Source organism: Adiantum capillus-veneris, chromosome 4 (genome assembly GCF_014529385.1).
Source record: "Adiantum capillus-veneris isolate H3 chromosome 4, ASM1452938v2, whole genome shotgun sequence".
NCBI lineage: Eukaryota > Viridiplantae > Streptophyta > Polypodiopsida > Polypodiales > Pteridaceae > Adiantum > Adiantum capillus-veneris.
The window spans coordinates 123,392,251-123,415,119 of record NC_140934.1 but is presented as its reverse complement, the minus strand read 5'-3'; the positions used below and the strand labels follow the sequence as shown (position 1 = coordinate 123,415,119).

Genomic DNA, 22,869 nt, shown 5'->3' with positions numbered 1-22,869 from the left:
TGTTAGAAGAGCTTAGGAGAAGCTATAGTAAGCCAATCGTAACATTTGTATTGCCTTGAACTATAACATGATCCCAAGCCATCATTTCACGAGTCTTCCATCCAATGTATCATTGAGCCTTGAATCTAAACGTGAAGTATTTATCTCCATTTGTAATCTGAATACATTTTGCATTATGTCTCATATAGTGCTTGTGTAATGTGAAATTGTTCATTCATTGAATTCCTTTCAATTACTATGTTCTGATCTGATCATGAGTTCCATTCATCTCAAGTTTGGTGCCAAACTTATCTGATTCCACCTTGTCTGATTATATATCATACGGTTTTATATCATTTGGTTATCTAGTATTTGAAGCTCTAAACTCTTGACTAGACTTGCCCAGCTCATCATCTAATACTCAGATTTTTTGCCTAGTAGCTCTGAGTCTAGCTCTAAAAAGGTTGTCAAGCTCAAACTTCTTCCAATTACACAAGTGACATCATTACTCATGCGATGTGAAGTTTGAGATTGTGTTGGACTTTGAAAAGTACAAAGTAGCTCACTAATCAAACATGTAAAGGATCACAAGGTTATAAATGGTAGAGATCCTCTGCTATATGTCCTAATAGCTTCAAAAAAACAAAGTAAAGATACATAGTGCAAGCAAACTCTAGGGAGAGGTTGAAAGAAAAACAATGAGTTGCAAGCAAAATACAAAAATATTTCGACTTTCTACTTTCAAGAGGCTTTTCATTTCCTCACTCTTACCCTTCACATTTGCATTTTAAATGTTTGAAAGGAGTTTTTACTATTCCAAAATCGTGGGGACCTACTCGTACAAATCCTTCTGAAATGTTGATGCAATCTATGGTAACATTATGTTTATAATACTGCTCTTAGCTAGAGTCCCCAATTGCTCTCGCTCAAGGACTTGTAGGAGACTTTTGGACCCTCCACGGAACACCCGGGAGCCTCGGGGGTTCAATAGTTATAATCAAGGGGCGTTACGGGTGCATGAAATGCCCTTTTCGAACTCCTATACACGGGACCATCCTTTGTAAAATGTAACCCTCCTCCCTTGCCCTCATGTATAACCATACAGTAATCCTCAATGAATCCTATAGGGAGTGATCATATGAAGTCATACAATTCAATTCATCTTATGCTTTTTAACCCAGCACCCTTTCCATTGGAAGCACAACATTACATTGGACTGGTTTCATTAGACGCCATTTGCTGAATTTTAAAAGAATAACATCTTCGACTAAAATCCTGTTCAACAATTTGGAGCTCTTACTGTATGGTACATTTGTATATTTCCTAGGTTGTCTAGGGAAAGTATGGAATGTCACTTCGAATTGCAGCCCAAAATAGGATGCACAAATTGTTCAGGGTGTATTATTGTCCTAGCTTCAGACAATGGGTTGCACAAGTTGTTTTATATCCGAGTTACTGGTATATGATACGTTATGTTACAGTTGGTATATGACACATTATTTTCCAGTTCAGAGGTGTTGGAGATGCTTTCTTCATCTTGAAAGCACAATCTAGCAAATGCACTTCTTTGTTCCAAGAGGAATGTGCTCTCACTACTCTTCTAGCTTCCCTCGAATATCAAGACTCTGCTCCACTGTAGGTGTAAATGGGATATGGTACTCTAGTTCTAGGAGGAATATGCACTTGGTGCTTTTGATTGCAAAGATCTTGTTATGCCTACCGAAGATCTATGGTGGTAATCCGTGCTTGTCGCGGCAGAACTGCTCCTCATGTTGTCCATCACCATTTCAAAAGAGCTTACAAACACTTCAAACCATGCCTCATGATCGTGTTGCACTGAAAACCAGGCTGTGACTCAGCAATTGTTAGTCCTTCAAACCCTTGCAGAATACGGAGTGTAAAAGGCTTCCTCTGCTTCTTGATAGTGATCTCATTTGGGTTCCAAAGGTGTAGAGATGCCTATGTAACTCCCACTGTACTCAAAGGAAGAAGACCCATACTTCTCTTGTATCAATGCCTGGTCGTCCCGTTCGGACCGATTCTTGTACATGTTGATTGACAGACTCTTGGCCATCTCTGATGGAGGACCACTTAAAACCTCCAGCTCCTTCACTACCTCAGCCATGGAGAGCCTCTCTTGTGGGTCATCTTTCATACAATTCAGTGCTATCTCGAGAAGCCATCCCAACCCCTTGCGGGGGTACTCATCAAGGTGTGGATCGACCCATTCCTGCACTACACCGTCAATACCAGTTGCCCCATGGAGCTTCGCCACCTGACGAGCAACACATTTGCCTCCCTCGATTGGAAGCCTGCCTGTGATCACCTCAAATAGCACTACACCAAAACTATACACATCACTCTTGCTCGTGAGCTGATTGGTCATGTAGTAATCTGGGTCTAAGTATCCCTGCAAGTGCATGAAAACCAGCAGGGTATTGCAGATGACGACGCAATCACGCAGTGTAGCTGATATGCTAAAAATTAACATCAATTTAATGCAACGTCAACGTGTGGAGAAGGCTCTTACCAAAGTTCCCTTTACTTGAGCAGTCTCAACAGAAAGTCTTCCATCCAACAGAAGCTCAGAGAGCCCAAAATCTGCAACCTTTGCCACCAACTTCTCATCTAGGAGTATGTTACAGGACTTGATATCTCCATGGATTATTGGTGGATTAGCTTCAGTGTGAAGGTAGGCAATGCCCCTTGCGGAACCTAGAAGGATCTCAATTCTTCTGCTCCAGTCCATCCTCAGCCCAGTTCGACCTAGAAAATAGATGGAAATTAAAACATTGGACTCAAACAAAACATGTACCACACCTCTGGGGTGCGTCACAGCACCCACAAAAGAGGCTCACCGTGTATGAGGCAGGGCAGACCATCACAAGATATTATGCCGTGCACATGGATACTAAGCAAACTCATTACAATGTGATGACTCATATTGCCCCGTCTAGGGGGCGTAGCAATCAACGAAACTACCATAAGTGGTCGATCTGCAGCTAGGGCAAAGGACAGTCTTTAACCTACGTACTCTTCACAGAAAAAGATACCTGATAAGCAGTCCGTTAAAGTCCCATTTGGCATGTACTCGTACACAAGTATTTGCTCCCTTTCCTCGAAGCAAAATCCAAGCAAGCCAACCAGGTTTATGTGATGTACTCTAGAAAGCAGCTCTATCTCAGTTTTGAACTCGGCAGTGCCTTGCAACAAGTGGGCATGTGCTCTCTTTATGGCAACTCGCTCTCCTGATGAAAGAAAGCCTTTGTACACCTGCTTAATTCAAAGAGATCTCCGAAATCAGCAGCTTACATATGAGCAACATAGTACACAAACGATCAACAAGAAAGCATACCTTCCCATATCCTCCTTCCCCGATCTCATTGCTCTGACTGAAATTGTTTGTACAAGACCTTATTTCACCCAAAGAAAACCAACGTGCACCTTTTAAATGAGGAACATGTACAGAAAGTCCTTGCCCAGTCCCAATCCAAGCAGCTGGAAAAATAGGAAAAAGGAAAGGCCTCAGATTTCATAAATGGCCCTGCCGAAAGTAATTTATGTCTGATATCACAAACAGCAATAATAATAAAAAGTTGGATGACTCCAAGATTCATCTGCACCCATTGGCTTACTATTTGGTGCAAATTGATAATGCGCACAGTGACAAGATCATGCACATGCAAGCCTGCACCACGTGCCTACCGCATAGTTACCAGGAACGGTAAACCGGAACGGGAACGCGGAACGGCAACTGCCACAAAATGCCATTCCCTGTTTCGAGTACTCACGTTTGAAACACGGAACAGGGATTCTGAACCGGAACTTAGAATGGGAACGGGGAACAGAGTCCTGAAAACGGCCATTCCCTGTTACTATGGCCTACCGTGGTAGCTCATACTACAGTGATTGCCTTGCCAAGGGTGACATTGACTGTGGTAAGCAAACACATATGCCAGATAGTAGTGAAAAGCACAAAAGTGACCGTTCAGAGCTGGTTCACATGGTATCGTAGAAACTACACAATGTTTTGACACTTATACTCTTAGGCCAAAATAATGATGCTTTTTTTCCATTGCACTAGTGGAGAATTGAGTGTGGTAAAATTCTCAAATGCTTACACAATGGCAAGCTGGAAAGTACGTCTGTAGAAAAAAGTGTCATGTTTATGTGTCCCATGTGGGTGCCTCTCAATTTTATACACCGACTTATATTACTGCAACTGCATACGACTCAAAACTGAAAAAGTTTTTTAATACATTACCAAAGGGCTTGTTTAGTTTTTCCGCCTTTAATGCTCGCTTCTTTATCCTCATAGCATAGAGGACCAGCACAAAAATCACAATAGCCAAAACCACTGCTCCAATAACAAGGCCAACTATGGCACCTCTGCTTAGTCTTGTGACTACCTGAACTGTTGCATCAACAAAGTATAGCAAGTTAAAACCTATGCTGAAGAGGAAAAGGATATGAAAAATCTTGGTTGCTTATCTTGGTGATTGCATGATACAGCTTAGACTTACGTTTCCAATAAGTCCCTGTATACTCGCATAAGACGGCGCCAATTGGATCAAAATCAATGTCTCGGTTTTTAATGGCATACGATATAACTGTGACATTTCTTGAAGGCCATGCTGTCATGTTACTAGGTGGGAATACAGAAATTCTAATCTCATTAGCGGAAGACACATCCACAACCACTTGAGTGTCCTGAATCAGGATTCCTTCAAGGTACTGACTACCATTTAGACCAGCTGCAATTATGTGCTCCATTTCGGAGACAAAATTTGATAAGGTAGGATATCTGGATGCAGGGAAATTGCATGTGCTGACAACCGGATAAGCACATTGGCAGCTACTAGAATCTTTTTTGTTGATTGCATACTCAGGATCACAATCATTTGTACATTCCGTCCCCATCGCAGGAGCTTCTAGTGTTCCAACTTGGGTTGGGTTGCATGCAGATGAATCCATTTCACAGTAAGGGTTTCCATTCATCCTGATAAATCCAACTCCAGGTTAGTAATCTGTGCAACTACCAGTTTATGACAAACAGTGGATTTACATCAACAGCATGAGCTACCATGAAAAAGTAACCTCACACCCAGCTAAGCACACTTGTGGACAGGATTCCCACATTGGGGACTGGAAGACCCCTACCCCCAGCAGCACCGAACCCATGTGCTGGAGATGTAGGGCAGACCCCTACCCCCTTCCCCACATAAGAATTGTCCAAAACATCTTGTGCAAACAGTTGCCGAAATCCCTTATTCTCTAATATCAAGGGATATAACAAAGAGCAAGGCACTTACAACAGCTTTTGCGTGTAATTCCCTTTCTCAAGTGCAATGATGTCATTGTCTGAGAGATTGACAAAGAGAAGAGATGATGGATTTGCTTCTGTCAAATTCAATGTGCCATTTAAATAATTTGATCCAAGACTCCTGTCAATATGATCACAAAATCTCATAGAGCTTCTCAATGGCACAACAAATACAGCAAAGCACATCTACAAGAAACCTTACACATTGGATAAGAAAGAGCTGAATCCAAAGATCTCAGCAGGTATGCTTCCTGTCAGGTTGGCAGCATCCAATGACCTACCAATTACAAAGACAAGAATTTCCTCAATTGAGCAGTCTAAGCAAAGACAGAATAGCACAAAGAGTATTAGAGCAATTCTCAACAGGAGGTATATATTGCGCATGTTGATGATCCAGCTTGGAATTTCTGCAGTGTCAAATGGGTTGTGGCCAGCAATCCTGCAGAGATGAAAACCCAATTCATAAGGACAGACCATCTCACTAAAACTTCACAATAAAACATACTTTGTGTTTTTGAAGGAAGCATCTCTTACAGCATTTGCAGATACATGTTGCTGGAGAGGTCAGGTAGCTGACCATTCAGATTGTTGTTATTCACCTCCCTGTTACAATCACAAAAGCCAAATTCCAGCTCATGATACATACATGAATGTCATATCATCATAAACATTTCCCCAAAGCACCCTTTCAGACTCCAGAAAAGTGTGTGCACATCCATGGGCATCTCTCTCTCTCTCTCTCTCTCTCTCTCTCTCTCTCTCTCTCTCTCTCTCTCTCTCTCTCTCTCTCTCTCTCTCTCTCTCTCTCTCTCTCTACCACAGAGCTCGGCTCCCACCCATACACACACCAGTGGTACTCTCATTGATCGAGCCATAGAGTTGGGGAGATTGAGACGATCACGAATGAGGAGGGGAGCCATGCAGCACCGACAGAGATTGCGGTAGAGGATCCACAAGATTCTAGCACAACCCAAGTGTCGATCAGGATAGGCTTCATGCTACTGCTATATTGTATCATGGTGACACTTATCCCCACTTTGTACCTTTGTGGCATTATACCATTGCTTAGCTTACCAGCCACCCATAGGAGTCGGTAGCACTCCTATCTCAGTATTTAGTTTGTAGTTTTCTTTGTTTGTACCCAGACTTGGTACTAGACTCACCATTGTAATCAGTTTGGTCTCATAGGTCATTTTGGCCTTTTGTAAAAGTTAATATATCATTTAATTTCATTTCTCTCTCTCTCTCTCTCTCTCTCTCTCTCTCTCTCTCTCTCTCTCTCTCTCTCTCTCTCTCTCTGCAGAGCTCGTCCCACACTCATTCGACCACTACTGGCACTCTCATCGACCGAGCATTGGAGCTACAGAGATACAGACGACCGCGACTGAGGAGAGGAGCTACACAACATCGACGGAGACTACAACAGAAGATTCGAGCCATACTCTCTCGACATTCAGAGTGCAGATGAGGATGGATCCTCACCATTTCCTCCATCTTTGTTTCACACACTGTTACATCCAGTTTACCGGGTACCTATTGTATCAGCTGCTACACCCACGTAGTTTTAGATTGTAGTAGTAGTAGTAGTATTTTGTTCCACTTCTAGTTCTTTTCTAGTTCTTTTGTACCCAGACATGGTATTAGATTCACTATTTTGTAACTGATTGGTCTCATAGGTCATTTTGGCCTTTTGAAGACGTTAATATAACATTTCATTTCATTTCATTTCTCTCTCTCTCTCTCTCTCTCTCTCTCTCTCTCTCTCTCTCTCTCTCTCTCTCTCTCTCTCTCTCTCTCTCTCTCTCTCTCCCAAAAAAAACGACGGCTACTTCCAAACGGAGAAACAGAGATATTGTACTATCACCAGGATCCTTACGAGTTGGGAAAACCTCCGGGATACATGATGAGCTACTGATGGAGAAGGTCCAGGTGATGCTCAAATCAGAGCTAAACTATATGAGGGATGACATCAGGAAGGAAATGCACGCGAACGCTGAGAGCTACAGGAACTCCATGTATGGAGACATGATGAGAGAACTAAGGAGAGAGATCCAGGGGGTACAGAATGAGGAAATTCAGATCGTGAAAACGGAATTACGAAACCTAATCAAGGCCAAAGTAAATGTAACAGAATGCGTTATGCAAAAGAAACTCGATGAGGCAGTAGCAAGTTTTGAAGCATGGAGAACAAATATGGAAAAGCACATGGGGGAAAAAGATGCAATAATCGAGGAGCTAAAAGGAGAACTTGCGGCTTGCAAATCTGCAACTAAGGAGAAGGGAGACGACCAACCTTCGGTGCTGAAGGAGCTCGAGGACATGAAGGATCAGATGAAGCTCTACGGGAAGGAGATGAACAGAAATCGTAAACGGCATCTTCATGGGCGGAACGTCTTGTTAAGACACAAGAAAAGGTTGATGAAGCAGAGAAATGGATTGAGGATGCCAAGAAAGGGAAGGCCCAGATGCCTGAGACCACACCTACCTCCACCATTATTAATATGACCATTGAGGAAGAGCAGAAAAGGAAGAATCGGGCTCTGCATGTGCGGGTCACAAGAGTCAAAGACAAAGAGAATGTAGACGAAGAAGTGAGGGAACTGCTACAACGCATGGGCATCACAGAGCCTACTCACACAAGTGCATGGAGAGTGGGCAAGAAAGGAATCGACGAGAAGGGAAACGTAAAGGATAGGGCACTTATTCTCCGCTTCCCGAAGAGGCCAACTCTTAAGAAAACCAGTATTTTCCTGGGAGATGACCTTACATTGGCACAAGTGGCACACATGCAAGAGTTGATGCCAGAGATCAGGGTAGCAAGAGAAAAGGGGAAAATCGCCTTTTATAGAGGAGGGAAAGTAGTGGTTCTGGAAAAGCGCTCATCATGACAGTGCGAGATCTATGGGGCGACGCTCCAGATAGCGGCATGGAATTGTAATGGATCATACAGGCTAGATGTAAGTGCCTTTGAAGACAGCTTTAGGGACAGAGACATAGTTTTCTACTCAGAGACACCAGATACCGGGACAGCTTATGCCACATGTGAAGGGGTATTTATGGGAAACAGCTGGTCGACCAGACAAGAGATCTCTGCGAGGTAGCCGGGGTTTAGGAGTAGCAGTAGTCTTATTTAAAGAGGAGCTGAAACCACTACTACAGATTATTAGAAAAGATGAACAAGCAAGGTATATGTGGGTGAGAATGAGAGCCGAGACAGGTAGATTTCTATATATCGCTATATGCTACTTCCCTCCAAGTACATCAGTCTACTCCTCACCTAAAGGATAGTCCCCTTTCTCCATATTGAATAATGACATATGGGAGTTCTCTAGAGATGGAGACATCGTTCTCTTAGGAGACTTTAATGCCAGAACGGCCAACTCTCAAGCAGTATTCTATGATACTTCTGAGGAAATGCGCAGAGAAGTGGATTTATCACAGGAGGGGCTTACTAGAAACTCACAGGATAAAGAACACACTGAATATGGGAGACATCTCATGGAAATGGCAACTACACATGGTTTGACCATACTTAATGGTCTAGAGAATTTCCGTTTATCTGGGGGATTCACATGCCTCCCGCACAGGCATGGGGCCAGTACAGTGGATTATGTCATGACTTCACCAAGCTTTATTTCTAGTATCGAGGACTTTAAGGTGGGACCCAGACGGGATTGCAGTGGATCATGCTCTCTTGACCTTATCAATCTCCTTCCAATACAATGCCTCTCAAGTACAAAGGAAGAAGACACACACACAAGATATACTTTCATGCCAGAGACTGATTCAGTCTATGTGGAAAAGATCTATAATAGGATGTGGGCAGCCGAGCCAGTATATATTGTAGAGGAGATTACTTCTCAGCTAACAGAGATACTACATGGAGCAGCACAAGAGGCATACCCACATACTCAGCCTGATCAGAAGAGAGGATCTGGGAACATGCCTCAAAACAGTCGGTACGACAAGGAATGCAGAGAGACGAGAACCCAGGTCCAGAAAGAGCTTACACTTGGGATCATCACATATAAGCAGTCTCGGATTGCTCTTCGGTGTATAGTACGTCGCAAGAAAAGGGCATTTATAGCCAAACTGGAGAAGGATTTATATCAGCTCTTCTTGAGTCAGGACTCACATGAGGCCTCGCCTCCGACGATTACTTCTCCTGAGATCTAGGGTCAATATGTAACATCATTATATATGGTATCTGGACAGCCTCCATTACCAGATCCGCTAGAGCCATGCCCTGCTACTAGTACTTTCTTTACCACGGAAATGGTGGAAAAAGCCATTGATAAGATGAAGACAAGAAGAGCATATGATCATGAGGGTTTAGTAGCAGAACATCTGATCCATGCAAGGGATCTACTTTCAGAAGTCCTTGCTCGTCTGTTTAATCGGGTCATGTGTGAAGGATTACCTGAATCTTGGAAATTATCTACTATCATATCTATTTTCAAGTCAGGGGATCCTATAATACCCGGCAACTACCGTACCATTATGGTAGGTCACACATTGACCCGATTGTACGCGTCCATTCTGGAACAAAAATTGAGTAGATGGGCAGAGAATGAGGGCATAAGGACAAGCTGGATTCAGGAGGGGCTATTCCACTTTAGATCATATTCTTACGCTTAGAGCCATTATTGATGAAGGAAGAGCAAGCAGGAGAAGGATGTATTGTTGCTTTGTGGATTTTCGAAAAGCTTTTGATACAGTACCAAGGGCCAGATTGATGCGCAGGATGCAAGAGTTAGGAGTCCCCAAAGAGATTATATGGGGGATCATGGCTTTATACGGGTCAGTAATGGGGTATGTACGTACTCCAGAAGGGGATTCCGACATTGTTCATTCCACTGTTGGAATAAAGCAGGGATGCCCACTGTCCCCTACTTTATTTGGTATGTATATAGATGAGGTATCAGATTACATTGATAGAGAGGGTGACAGAGGTGCTCAACTTGCAGGGTCATGGATCCCTTTGTTGTTGTATGCAGATGATATTGTACTGATAGCAGAATCACCAGATAGAATGCAGAGGCAGTTAGATGCATTACATAAATTCGCGGAGGACAGCGGACTGTCGATAAATTTGGGTAAAACCAAAGTTATGGTGTTTAACACCACACCGCAGTGGGTTAGGAGATCGGCACCTACATTTGCATATGGCCAGGATACAGTAGAGTACACAGATGCGTACACATACCTTGGTGTGGTATTTACAGGACCGAAGTTTACTCTTAAGAAAGCAGCGGATGCTAGATTGTCCAAAGCCTTTGCGGCCTTGGGAGGGTTGGAGAGGATGTGTTCACATTCGCTCTTTGATACTGTGGTGGCTTCGGCTATGCTTTATGGGGTCTAGATTTGGGGACCTTTTATGGATCAGGATAATTGGAAGTCAATGGAGAGACCTTTGGTATCTATGATTTCCCGAATGATTAGAGCCAAGGCTTCCGTACCACACGCGATTACCTGAGCGGAACTAGCTGCCCCTCCGATAGAAATTGAAGCTCTTACCAGATCACTGTCCTTTATACATGGTTTATGGGATACAAATAATTGCCGATATACTAGATTGGCCCTCAAATCCTCTCGACAATTAGCAATGAAAGGAGATACATCATGCTGGTATGCGCAACTGTCCTCGTGGTTTCAGAGACATGGGTTCAGTATGGAAAGATTACCCCCCTTCCAATACTCTCTTGAGGCTCCATCACTGGCAATCACACGAACGGAGATTAATAAAATCATCCGCCAGGATCTTATACAGTTGGACACTAAGAGGACATGGGTAGACCCTACACAAGAATTGGGCACGAAGATGGCCGACTACAAAGAAAACTTCCTACAGCTATCTGAAGATGGTTTTGTGATTCGCCCGAGCTACATGGATACCCACCTGTCTCATGGTTTGAGATGTGCTATTGGTTAGATTCGTACATCCTCACACCAGCTGGAAATTGAATTTGGCAGATTTAGGGGAATCCCACCTGAGAGCAGAATTTGCAAGTTATGCGGAATGGAGCTGGAGACAGAATTACACTATATATGCCATTGCACAGTTTACTATGAGATACGGGGGCGTTTTCATTGCCTCTTTAAAGAAGGCTTTGGACCTCTAGATAGAATCATGCAATACCAAGATCAAAGATGCTTAGGCTTGTACCTACTGGAACTACATCGGCACAGGGATAATCTAATGAGAAGACAAAGAGCACTACAGCCTCAGAGGCAGATCACAGATTTCTTCGGATCGAGAGAAGCAGGAGTGGACGGAGAAACAAGAGGCCAACAGCCAGCACAAAGGAGTACCAATATTCATACCAAAGGCACCCTAATTGACAGAGCGACTGAGCTTAGGAAATCGAGACGACCACAACCAAGATGCAGAAGCACACTCCATCGGAGGAGACTACAACAAAGGATTAGAAGCATTCTAGCCAGACACCTAGAATGCTCCTAAGAAGTCTATTTACTACTTTGTATTTAGTTTTTCACATTTATTTTCACTCTTTCACACTTTTCACACTTAGTACTTTAGTACTAAGGTACCCAGATATTGTAACAGATTCACCACTTTTGTATCAGTTTGGTCTCATAGGTAATTCTGGCCTTTTGAAGACGTTTAATATAACATTTCATTTCATTTCATTCTCTCTCTCTCTCTCTCTCTCTCTCTCTCTCTCTCTCTCTCTCTCTCTCTCTCTCTCTCTCTCTCTCTCTCTCTCTCTCTCTCTCTGTGCGCTGCTCCCTCCTGTGCGCACCCCTCCCCTGCGCGCTGCCTCCCCTGCGCGCTGCCCCACCCCTGTGCGCTGCTCCCTCCTGCACGCTGCCCCTCCCCTGTGCGCTGCTCCCTGCACGCCAAGACGGCCAGCGCGCTACCTCCAGCCCATCCACTGAACACACACACCCCATCCCCATCCCCTGCCCGCTGCCCCCTGCTCTCTGACCGTCTTGCTTATTGCCGTACCCGCAGCCATCTCTCTCTCTCTCTCACACACACACACACACGGATACATACCCACACACACACTACACACATACACACATACACACACGTTGAGTGCTCTCTTCCCCTTCTCCCCTCTTCTTCACAATATGAAGAGAGGGTAGCTACGAAGACAACCATGTCTTCCCCCATCATCAAGACGCCGACACCGACAACGAAGACAACGTCCTTCATGCTCACGAACAAGAGGCTTGCACAACTGGAGGAGGACATGAAAGAATGGCGGATGGAGAGAGAGATATGGAAGGAGGAGAAAGCCACCTTCATCAAGCTATGGAACGAAGAGAAGGAGGACATGAGAGCGGAAATCCAAAATCTCAAAGAGGAGAAGGAGAGAAGGGAACGGAAGAACGAGAAGGAGAGGGAGAGATGGAGGAAAGAGCAAGAAGAGATGAAGGCACAAATCGATCTCCTTCATGCTTCCATCACATCCCTCACCCCCGAGGAAGGAGAGATTAAAGAGGAGGCTAAGGAAGCCCTCAAGGAGGAGATCACCAAAGCCCTCACCGCAAGCATTGAGGACAAATTAGAGGCCACCAAAGAAGGATGGGTCGAAGTGGTCAAAAAGAACATCAAGAAGGTAGCAAGAGAGGAAGCCCAAAAAGATGAGGTACTCATCGTACACACAACCATCGAAGAGGAGAAGATGCGACAAGCTCGCCGTCTCAATGTGCGAGTGACCGGCATCAAAGAAGAAGAAGGGTCTACACCCGAGAGCGATGGGAAAGCTTTATGCAAGAAAGTGGGATACAAGGAAGAAGAGATCCCTTTCTCCAAAGTTTGGAGAGCCAGCAAAGATCCAAAGAAGAGAGCTCTCATCCTCCAATTCGCCTCCGAGTCTCGAACTTCCTTCCTCCGAAAGAGGGTCATCTTGAGAGGGATAGAAGGCCCCCCGATTTATCTTGATGATGACCTCACAAAGATGCAACAAGATCACCGTCGCGCGTGCATGCCTCGAGTCCACCAAGCCCGCAAAGAAGGGAAGAAGGCAGTATATCGAGATGGTAGGGTTATCATTGATGGCAAGACCATCGCATAGGGACTCACGGCCTGTGGGACACACGAGGAGATTCATGTCACGGTTTGGAATTGCAATGGAGACCTATGGACACACCCAGAGAGACTTGAGGAGGTGATGAGAGGTCGAGACATCATTCTACTTACAGAGACACACGAGAGCCCGGAGAGAGGGTTACCACGGATACATGGATTCCAGTGGGAGTCTCTACATCGAGGATGTATGCGCCAGCACACCACTCGCGGCTCAGGAGGAGTGGCCATACTCTTTAGACAGGGGCTTCACAGCAGACTACAGATTGTTGCCCGGGACCCACAGGCCCGCTACATGTGGATTCGCCTCGAGCTCTCACGAGACAGGATCGTCTACATTGCCCTTTGCTACTTTGCTCCCACAGGCTCCAGATTCGCCCCTATTGAGCAGGAGTCACCGTACGCATGCCTCACGGAGGAGATTATGGAGTACTCCACACTGGGTGAAGTCTTCCTTATGGGAGACTTCAATGCTCGTACACGCAGTGAGCAGTGTGAGGCATATGACCATGAGGACCCAGAGGCACTGCACACTCTAGATGAGGAGGCTACTATGAGAGATACAGCAGACAGAGCTCCAGTCACAGCCTACGGACGACATCTACTTCGACTTGGCTCCCAGCACCGTCTCGTTATTTATAACAGGATGGTCCAGTGGCCCACCTCAGGGGGCTTGACTTGTATGCCACATGGAGTTGCAGAAGGAGGGGGGAGTACAGTCGACTATATTCTGGGACCCAGGGAGGCTACACACCTTATCACATCCTTCACCATTCCACCCATACCCATCGGAGCCGACCACACATACCTCTCTTTCTCCATCACCGGAGATACCATCCCACACAGCTCCACAGCACACACTCCACACACCACCATCCATTTCACACATGAGCTAGCCTCTCTTTACTCGGCCAAGGTCGAACATGGCCTATGCCTCCTCCACCCATCCACACCACTCTCAGTTCTCACATCACATATCTCTTCCGTTCTCCACACTTCAGCTATTAGCTCTTTTCCACACACCACTCACACAGGACGCACTCCCCCCCCCGGGACTATGCCTCAGAACCGCTGGTATGATGATGAGTGCAGAGAGCTATACCGACGCCTCCGTGCACGGGGAGCCTTAGGAGACATCACAGAGAGAGAGGCCAGACGGCATATGAATACGCTGACACGCCAAAAGCGGCGAGCATTCGAAGAGGCACAGGAGCTTGAGCTATACCGCCTATTCATGAGCATGGATAGCGCGACGGCATGGCGCACCCTGCGCGAGCCACGTCCGACTACAACTATTGAGGATCCACAGATATGGCATGATTATGCAGAGCGACTTTATGAGGTGCCAGGGCAGCCTCCTATCCCACAGCCACACGAGCCACGCCCCACGTGCTCCTCCTTCTTTACAGCAGCGATGGTAGAGAGGGCCATACGCCGCATGCAACACAGACGATCAGCTGACCATACTGGATTACAGAGTGAGCACATCATTTATGCGGCCTCCACTATAGCCCCGTTGATTGCACATGTCTTCAACCGGGCTATAGGGGAGGGCTTCCCAGAGGAGTGGACATAGCACACCATAGTGCCTATCCACAAATCTGGCGACACCCTGGACCCAGGGAACTACAGGACTATCATGATTGGCCACACGATGGCCAAGCTATATGGAGCAGTACTTGAGGCACAGCTCAGCTGCTACGCAGAGATCGAGGGTTTACGAGCTCCAGGCCAGGCAGGTTTCAGACGAGCTTTCTCCACCACTGACCACATCTTCGTTCTGCGCTGCCTCATTGATGGGGCAAAGGCGCGGAAGAAGAGGCTTTACTGCTGCTTTGTGGACTTCCGCAAGGCCTTTGACACAGTCCCACGCGAGAGACTCTTCCAGCGCCTTCACAGCATTGGGGTACCAACAGAGATGATTTGGGCCATATATGCTCTCTATGAGAGGGTGACGGGTCGGGTTCGTTGCCCAGGCGGTTTTTCAGAGACCATTGCTGGCACCATTGGTGTTAAGCAATGATGCCCACTCTCCCCGACACTCTTTGGGCTCTACATCGACGAGATCTCCGACTACATACTGCAAGCAGGGGGAGAGGGGAGCGACTTGGCAGGTACTCCGGTCCACATCATGTTATATGCTGATGATATTGTGTTGATTTCAGAGTCACCCGAGGGCTTGCAACGCCATCTTGAGGCCTTGGACGAATTCAGCACACACAGGGGGTTGACTGTGAACCTTGGCAAAACCAAGGTTATGATCTTTCACACATCCAGTGCAGTGAGGAGCGCCGCCACCTTCACAGCAGCAGGAGGACAGGTTGATGTAGTCACCTCCTATGTCTACCTTGGCATCACATTCACCAGCCTACCAGGACCCTTCACTATGAGGCAGGCTGCTGTTGACAGGCTCACCCGAGGATATGCAGCTCTGGCCATGCTAGAGCGGAGATGCCACCAAGCACACTTTCAGGAGCCCCGCACGAAGGGGTGGCTTTTCGACACCTTAGTCACCCCGGCCTTGATGTACTCGGCGGCAGTATGGGCACCAGGATTGACAGCTGACCAGTGGACACAGCTTGAGAGACCACAGGTATGTATGATCTCACGCTTGCTCCGCAGCAAGAAGACAGTGCCACATGACATTATTAGAGCCGAGCTCGCCACACCACCTATGGTTGTAGAGGCACTATTCCAGACAGTTTGCTTCATCCAGAGGATGAGAGAGCTACCTCCTGACAGACTTACCCGTAGAGCATTTGAGGCAGCTATACAGCTATCAGAGAATGGGCATGAGAGAGCATGGTACTCACAGGTCAGAGCATGGTTTGAGGGACACGGTCTTGACATGGAGAGCCTACCACCATTCCAGTATGACCCCCACTCACCATATGTTCACCTCTCTCGCAGTGAGAGGAACTTGGTATTGAGACAGGATCTGTGGCAGCTATACACTAGGAGAGTCTGGGAGGCACCTGGCTTGGGGACGAGGATGTCAGATTACAGAGACCAGTTTCTCACCATATTGTCTGGGGGGTTCATACAGAGACCACGCTACATGGACACATATATGCCACATAGCTCACGGGTGGCGATTGGTCAGCTGAGAGTGGCTTCACACAGGTTAGAGATTGAGATCGGGAGACATACTGGTGTTCCCAGGGAGGAGCGAATCTGCAGAGCCTGCACAGAGGAGGTGGAGAGTGAGGAGCACTTTGTATGTAGATGCAAAGCATACACTGAGATCAGAGGCAGGTATGAGGCCTTATTCAGAAGACAGCCCACTCTCCGAGAGATCATGGAATCTCGAGATCAGAGACAGCTCGGACGTTTCTTACTAGAGATACAGAGCCTTCGGGACACACTACTACAGCCACACACAGCTACACAAACAGAGGGGAGACAGTCGCAGCTCACAGACTTCGTTCAGAGGATTTCCGCCCCTCCCTCACCAAACACTCAGAGGGGAGTGACACTCCCACAGGCGGAGGTGAACCGAGCTAGACGACGACCACGAGTCACAGGCTATAGGGGCGCGAGCTCCCACCACCGACAGATCGAGGAGATCCGAGCCCGGGAGCGCCGTGCCACTGAGGAGCGAGTGGCTCAGATAAGGGCCGACCCGACAACTTTCATCCGGGTAGCCTTGGCACCAGACCCGCCCATGTACCACATATTACATCCCCCCATTAGTACAGGATGGAGCTAGATAGCTTGATGCATTCTCATGATTGTACTACCTTGAGCATATAGACATGCATATACCCCTAGAGATAGAGCTCCATCCCTCCTCAGATACTCCACTACCTACATTCAGTTCAGTTTTGTATCAGTTTTGTTTCATTTGTCTTTCCGATAGACGGATGACATACACACCATGTACATTTGATTTGTCTCATAGGCCGATTTCGGCCTGACATAGACGTTAAAAATCTTTCTTTCTTTCTTTTCTTTTCTCTCTCTCTCTCTCTCTCTCTCTCTCTCTCTCTCTCTCTCTCTCTCTCTCTCTCTCTCTCTCTCTCTCTCTCTGTGTGTGTGTGTGTGTGTGTGTGTGTGTGTGTGTGTTCGCCCGCTCTCTTAAACCAAAACTCCCAAGTTGCCAATATAGCACCATGTAGCACTTACAATGTTGAAAGGTTTGATAATGAGCTGATTGCAGAGGGGACTGTACCACTCAGAGCATTATCATCCAAGCATCTGTAAAGAGCTCCATTTCAAAAAAAATGAAAAGCATGTAAAGCTTGTGATAGTGCCCTTACAAAATACTCACAAGATCTGTAGGTGGACCAGATTTTCTATAGTTGGCGGAATGCTTCCAGTAAACTTGTTATTTCTTAGCATTCTGCTTAAAGACACAAGATAATTGTCAATGCCCTACAGGTGTGAAGTCGAGAACAAATGGACTTTAAGCTCAAAACTTACAGGTGTAGTAGTTGCATGCCTTGAACAAATAACGAAGGTGGAATGGGCCCTGAAAATTCATTATTTTGCAAATGCCTGAAGAAACAAATAAAGTGGAAATGAAACAACCGGCTTGCACAAAAACTTGTAGTAAACTCAATCTCACAATAATGTTTCCAATTCGATCACACCCACAGAAAGTTCCCTACAAATGGGTTTAGGACAATATCATGAGTTACTATAAGGCAGGGACCGCAAACCTAGCTGGATGCAGTTGGGAGAAGGAAATTTTCGGCCCAGGGTCTGAAAGCCCCTCCCCTTAGGCGCATCTAGCTAGGTATGCCATCCCCCCTAAGCAGTAGAATGTTGGCACTCTTATGAGCAAGAACTCTTTTCCCACATGAGAAAACGATCAAGGACTTCTTGTAATCTCACACATGGAAGGTGTGTGCTGCAACCTGTTGGACCTTTTACAAAGTACAGCTTCCAAGGCCACCAGCTACCAGGTGAGTGTCTCGATGCTCGAAGGAGTGTGAAGCACTGCCCAAGGGCCCTCCACCTCGATGATGACAAGCTCAACAATGAGGAACACAAATGGAGCCCTGAAGACTACATTCTCATGTGAACAACATTGAAGCAGTGCACACGGGCTTAAACACATTCTAATGAGCAGGATGCAGCAAGGCAAGTTCCCAGAGCCTTTTCTTCTCCTGCAGATTACGTGCTTAAATGAATAACATTGCTGCAGGACACAGGCTTAAGGGAGCTACACATGTGCGGGGGCTGTTAGCTAGGCAGGATGCTCAACATGTAATATACTTTCCGCATACATTCTTTCTAATTCAAAGCCCTCAACCTGCATCCCACAGACTCAAAGCACCAAAAATAGGCAGTTCATCTCTCTTCAATTTTGACTCACACTACAGTGTGCTCCGATCTCTCTATTCAGAAGAGCCTCCTTTAATAAACACACAAGTCATAGTAACATAATCAGAACTTACCAGTGCTGAGCATTGGTGAGATTATCCAGTCCACTGCCGATGCCACTTGTGGATGAAACAGGTAGTGGTCCACTCAAATTGTTATTTGATACATCAAGCCAATTCAAGTTTTTCAGAAGCCCTACTGTGGCAGGCAAAGGTCCTGTAAAATTGTTTTGTGACAATCCCCTGAAAAGAAAGACCCATTATCAAGACCTCTCTTTTTGCACTAGTCACTTCGATTGCATATCAAAATAGGTATGCAATTTTCACCCAGAGATTGTTGACAAATTCTACTGTGATAACCGCCTTGTGGATCGTTAAGACATCATGAGCTACTACACATGCTCATTCCTGCCAACCCCAACTGCACCTAGCTAAGAATACGCTGCCTCCTGAGGGGAAGCTAATGATGTTGGATGATGTGGGGGAAAAAAGTGGAAAAGCATCCCTTTTCTCCACATAAAAATCTTGAAATGTCTTGAGTATTTGTTCTAGAACCAATGCTTAAAGACTCTTAGCCACCTCAATATTGAAATGCTAACAAAACCATAGAATAGAAGCGTTACTCACAAGTACTTTAAACTGACCATATTCCCAATTTCAGACGGGATCGTCCCAGAGAAGTTGCAAAATTGTACAAAACTGCAAAATCAACAGAACAAGAACATCAACTGGTGCCCACTCAATTCAAGCACTTCAGGCACACAAACAGGTCATGTTTGTGAGCTTACAATCTCTCAAGATGTATTAAATTTCTTATCTCAGCAGGTAGAGGTCCTCCCAACATGGGGTTCGATGTGATGTCCCTGTTTCATTCCCACATTTAATGCTGTTAACCACCGTAGGATGATATTCAGCAGACTATTTATGTCACAACCGTACATGTCAGTGAGGGATGTGAGATTTCCAAGTGATGTAGAAAGGGTTCCAGCCAAGCCTTGATTCATAAGCAGTCTAGAAAGACCAAATATCAACAGGTCAGCTTGAAGCAAAATCGCAAACATAGAATTTCATAATGCATGATGGCGGCCTGAATAGTAGCACACGGTGCTTTAATATCAGACTCCAAAAATCTTGTTAGCAAACAGCTGTTATATCTATCAACTTTCAGGGCTGTAGCCAAGCTGTGTCTGCAATCCACAAGCAAAATCAGCTTGCCAAATAGACAAATACGGCTTGTCTACAGCTTTCTGTTGCTCATGCAAAACTCCAAAATTAAAAAATGCAAACTCCAAAAGCTCGGAGGCAAGTCAGATGTGGGATGTCCAAGCGCAAATGACTTGTGGATTACACACACGGCTTGTTTATAAATATGCAGAATTCATGCTAAGCATAGAAGATCCAAAAGAGGACTAAAGCCTTGTGAGTAAATGCAAAGCCATACAGGAAGCCAACAAGTGCAAACAACTTGTGGATTACACAAGAACACAAGCTTTTAGACAAAGTGAGCAAGCATGATTCTTCTACACAAAGGAGAAACTTGCATGGTAAAGCCAGCAGGCAAGCATATGACTGGGCTGGTATATGACTTACATCTGAGTGACGCGTGTCTGGCTATCGTCACACTTGATTCCAAGCCACTGGTCTTCACAAGGATCCGTGCTTAAATCCCAAACTTGAGGATTCCCCAGCCAATCCTTGTATAGACCGTTTAAGGCCACAACTGCATCATAAAAGACAACTATTAAATGACTCGTGCTCCAATTAACACTCTCAAAACTGTCATAGACTACACTTGCTGAGACTGACGTGCAGTACGGATTTATCGTGCATTGCAGTGCTACAAGCACACATAATGTCTTCACAAGCCTTGGGTCCATGGTCTGAATGCCCTTGCAGAACATGCCTCAGGTCCATGCTCTTGTCATTGACTCACACCACTACTCAAACCTATCACCGGGCTAGGGTCTCGTAACCAACTTGGGTCTCCTCTGCCATCATGGCTTGGCTCGGTTAAGTTTATCGTTGGTCTTGAGTCACACCTCCGCACGCTATATGCCCAACCCACTCCAAGTCCCTAGCATCACATAGGTTAGATGAATTCTAAGCGCGCAAGGTTATACCGCCCCAAATCCATCATTGACTGGGGACAGTCTAACATTACTAGGTCAGGTTTATCATCCAAGCCCCTTCACATATGCATAGCCACGCAGTCACACGTAGTTGATGCATTGAAAAGAAGATGAAGTTGGGATGCAAGTAGTTACCAATGTGGCAAAATGGGCTCTTTTTCCTTGTTTTCTACTAAAATGTTCAACATCATGAGCGCCAAGCACCTAGTGGGGAAGTTGGACCGCCTCCTCCCATGAAGGGGGGATTCTGTTGTCCCCAGTTACCAGTAGCTAGGTATATACCCACCATCCTTTCCACTATGGGGAGGACCATCTCCTTCTGCAATCCAGCCTTATCAAGACCCCTGAAAACTCCACTACACCTTTTCTGTAGATACTATATAAGCAAGCTGAAAGAAAGAAGTGTACCATCTTGCTGGAGGGTAACCGCTTTTGAACTGATGGGAGTAAATAATAGCAGCACCAGACAGCCACTCAATATGGTGGATGTGCAGCAACGTTGCTGGGGCCTTCCATGGAATTGTCCTCTCGGGCAAAAGGGCGACCTCATACTCCGATCTAATATGTGTGTGTGTGTGTGTGTGTGTGTGTGTGTGTGAGAGAGAGAGAGAGAGAGAGAGAGAGAGAGTGTGAGAGAGAGAGAGCGCTTACAAAAGGATTCTCTGTCTGCTTAGATATGGAGTTGGAAGAATTGTTCTTAATTAGCAACCGGAGAACCTTTCAACTTACAGTAGGCCGCCCCCATCAGCAACAAGCTCAAGACATTCAAATTGGCTGCACGAGAGAAGTCACGGCCCACGAGCTTATACTAAGCCTATACTAGAAAACGACAAAAGGAGAGAGAGAGAGAAAGCGCTTACAAAAGGATTCTCTGTCTGCTTAGATATGGAGTTGGAAGAATTGTTCTTAATTAGCAACCGGAGAACCTTTCAACTTACAGTAGGCCGCCCCCATCAGCAACAAGCTCAAGACATTCAAATTGGCTGCACGAGAGAAGTCACGGCCCACTAGCTTATACTAAACCTATACTAGAAAACGACACATATTATTGGTAAAGAAAGCCATAAGGGGAAGTGGTAGAGCAAAACGTGCAATTCTTTCATCATCAAATAGTCACTCTCTCATTAATTTTTCTAGGTGACATTTCAAATCATTTCATGCTTTACTATATTCATTTGAATATTTTCATTATGAAAATGAGCATGTGTGTGTACACGTGCATCTCTCTCTCTAATCTCTCTCCATTAAAGTGTTGGAAAAATATCATTTTTTCAGACATATAAAACTTCTTTTCTTGAATTTACTAAGAGAAATTTTTTAAAAATTAAATTTATTTTTTAAGTTTTTATATTATTATTTTTTATTTTGGGATAAAAATTCTCTTTTTTTTTTTGCAATTCTTTCATCATCAAATGGTCACTCTCACATTAACTTTTCTGAGTGACATTTCAAATCATTTCATACTTTATTATATTCATTTGAATATTTTTATTATGAAAATGAGCATGTGTGCGTGTACACGTGCATCTCTCTCTCTCTTTCTCTCTCTCTCTCCATTAAAGTGTTCGAAAAATATCATTTTTTCAGACATATAAAACTCATTTTCTTGAATTTACTAAGAGAAATTTTTTAAAAATTAGATTTATTTTTCAAGTTTTTATATTATTTTTCTCTATTTTGGGACAAAAATTTGCCTTTTCTCCTTACTCTCAATTGACATTTTTGAAATTGAAAACGGCAGAATATTAAGCTGGAACACATTTTTCATGAACACAAGGTCCATTAACATGTCAAATGTGTTCTAATAATCATTTATTAGAGAAAAAAATGATGCATTATTGAGGTCATCGTGAAATTTTCACCTTGTTATTATTATCATTATCATTATTAGAAAATGCCCGTGGATTGCTTATTATTGGCTTTCAAAAAGAAGCCTTAGAGTTGAGTTGACTTAAGCATACTTTCAATGTTTTTGTTTACATAGATGATTGAGACTTACCTTAAAATGTTACTTCAATTTTAAAATAGTAAATGGATATTTTTATTTTACTT

General features: G+C 44.9%; 1 protein-coding gene across 3 annotated transcripts; it reads right to left on the bottom strand.

Annotated features, from left to right (window-relative positions):
- Positions 1-1,160: 1,160 nt before the first annotated feature.
- LOC147459931 (putative leucine-rich repeat receptor-like protein kinase At5g49770) lies at positions 1,161-21,828 on the bottom strand. 3 transcript variants are annotated; one of them, XM_086511095.1, is made up of 20 exons: positions 21,678-21,828; positions 21,469-21,591; positions 20,279-20,408; positions 19,628-19,699; positions 19,477-19,551; positions 19,316-19,387; positions 18,764-18,931; positions 17,784-17,858; positions 17,632-17,703; positions 17,487-17,558; positions 5,837-5,905; positions 5,667-5,741; positions 5,505-5,579; positions 5,292-5,423; positions 4,503-4,978; positions 4,244-4,393; positions 3,335-3,477; positions 3,033-3,252; positions 2,510-2,745; positions 1,162-2,389 (listed from the first exon to the last, which is right to left on the bottom strand). In XM_086511095.1, exons 4-20 carry the CDS (start codon positions 19,690-19,692, stop codon positions 1,910-1,912), a joined length of 2,655 nt encoding a protein of 884 aa, XP_086367221.1. In that variant the 5' UTR covers positions 19,693-19,699; positions 20,279-20,408; positions 21,469-21,591; positions 21,678-21,828; the 3' UTR covers positions 1,162-1,909. The 3 variants fall into 3 exon arrangements, with proteins under 3 accessions (XP_086367220.1, XP_086367221.1, XP_086367222.1); XM_086511096.1 differs by lacking the exons at positions 21,469-21,591; positions 21,678-21,828 and adding exons at positions 20,953-21,136; positions 21,226-21,362; XM_086511094.1 differs by lacking the exons at positions 21,469-21,591; positions 21,678-21,828 and adding an exon at positions 21,226-21,458 and having other exon boundaries at positions 1,161-2,389.
- Between the last annotated feature and the right edge of the window lie 1,041 nt (positions 21,829-22,869).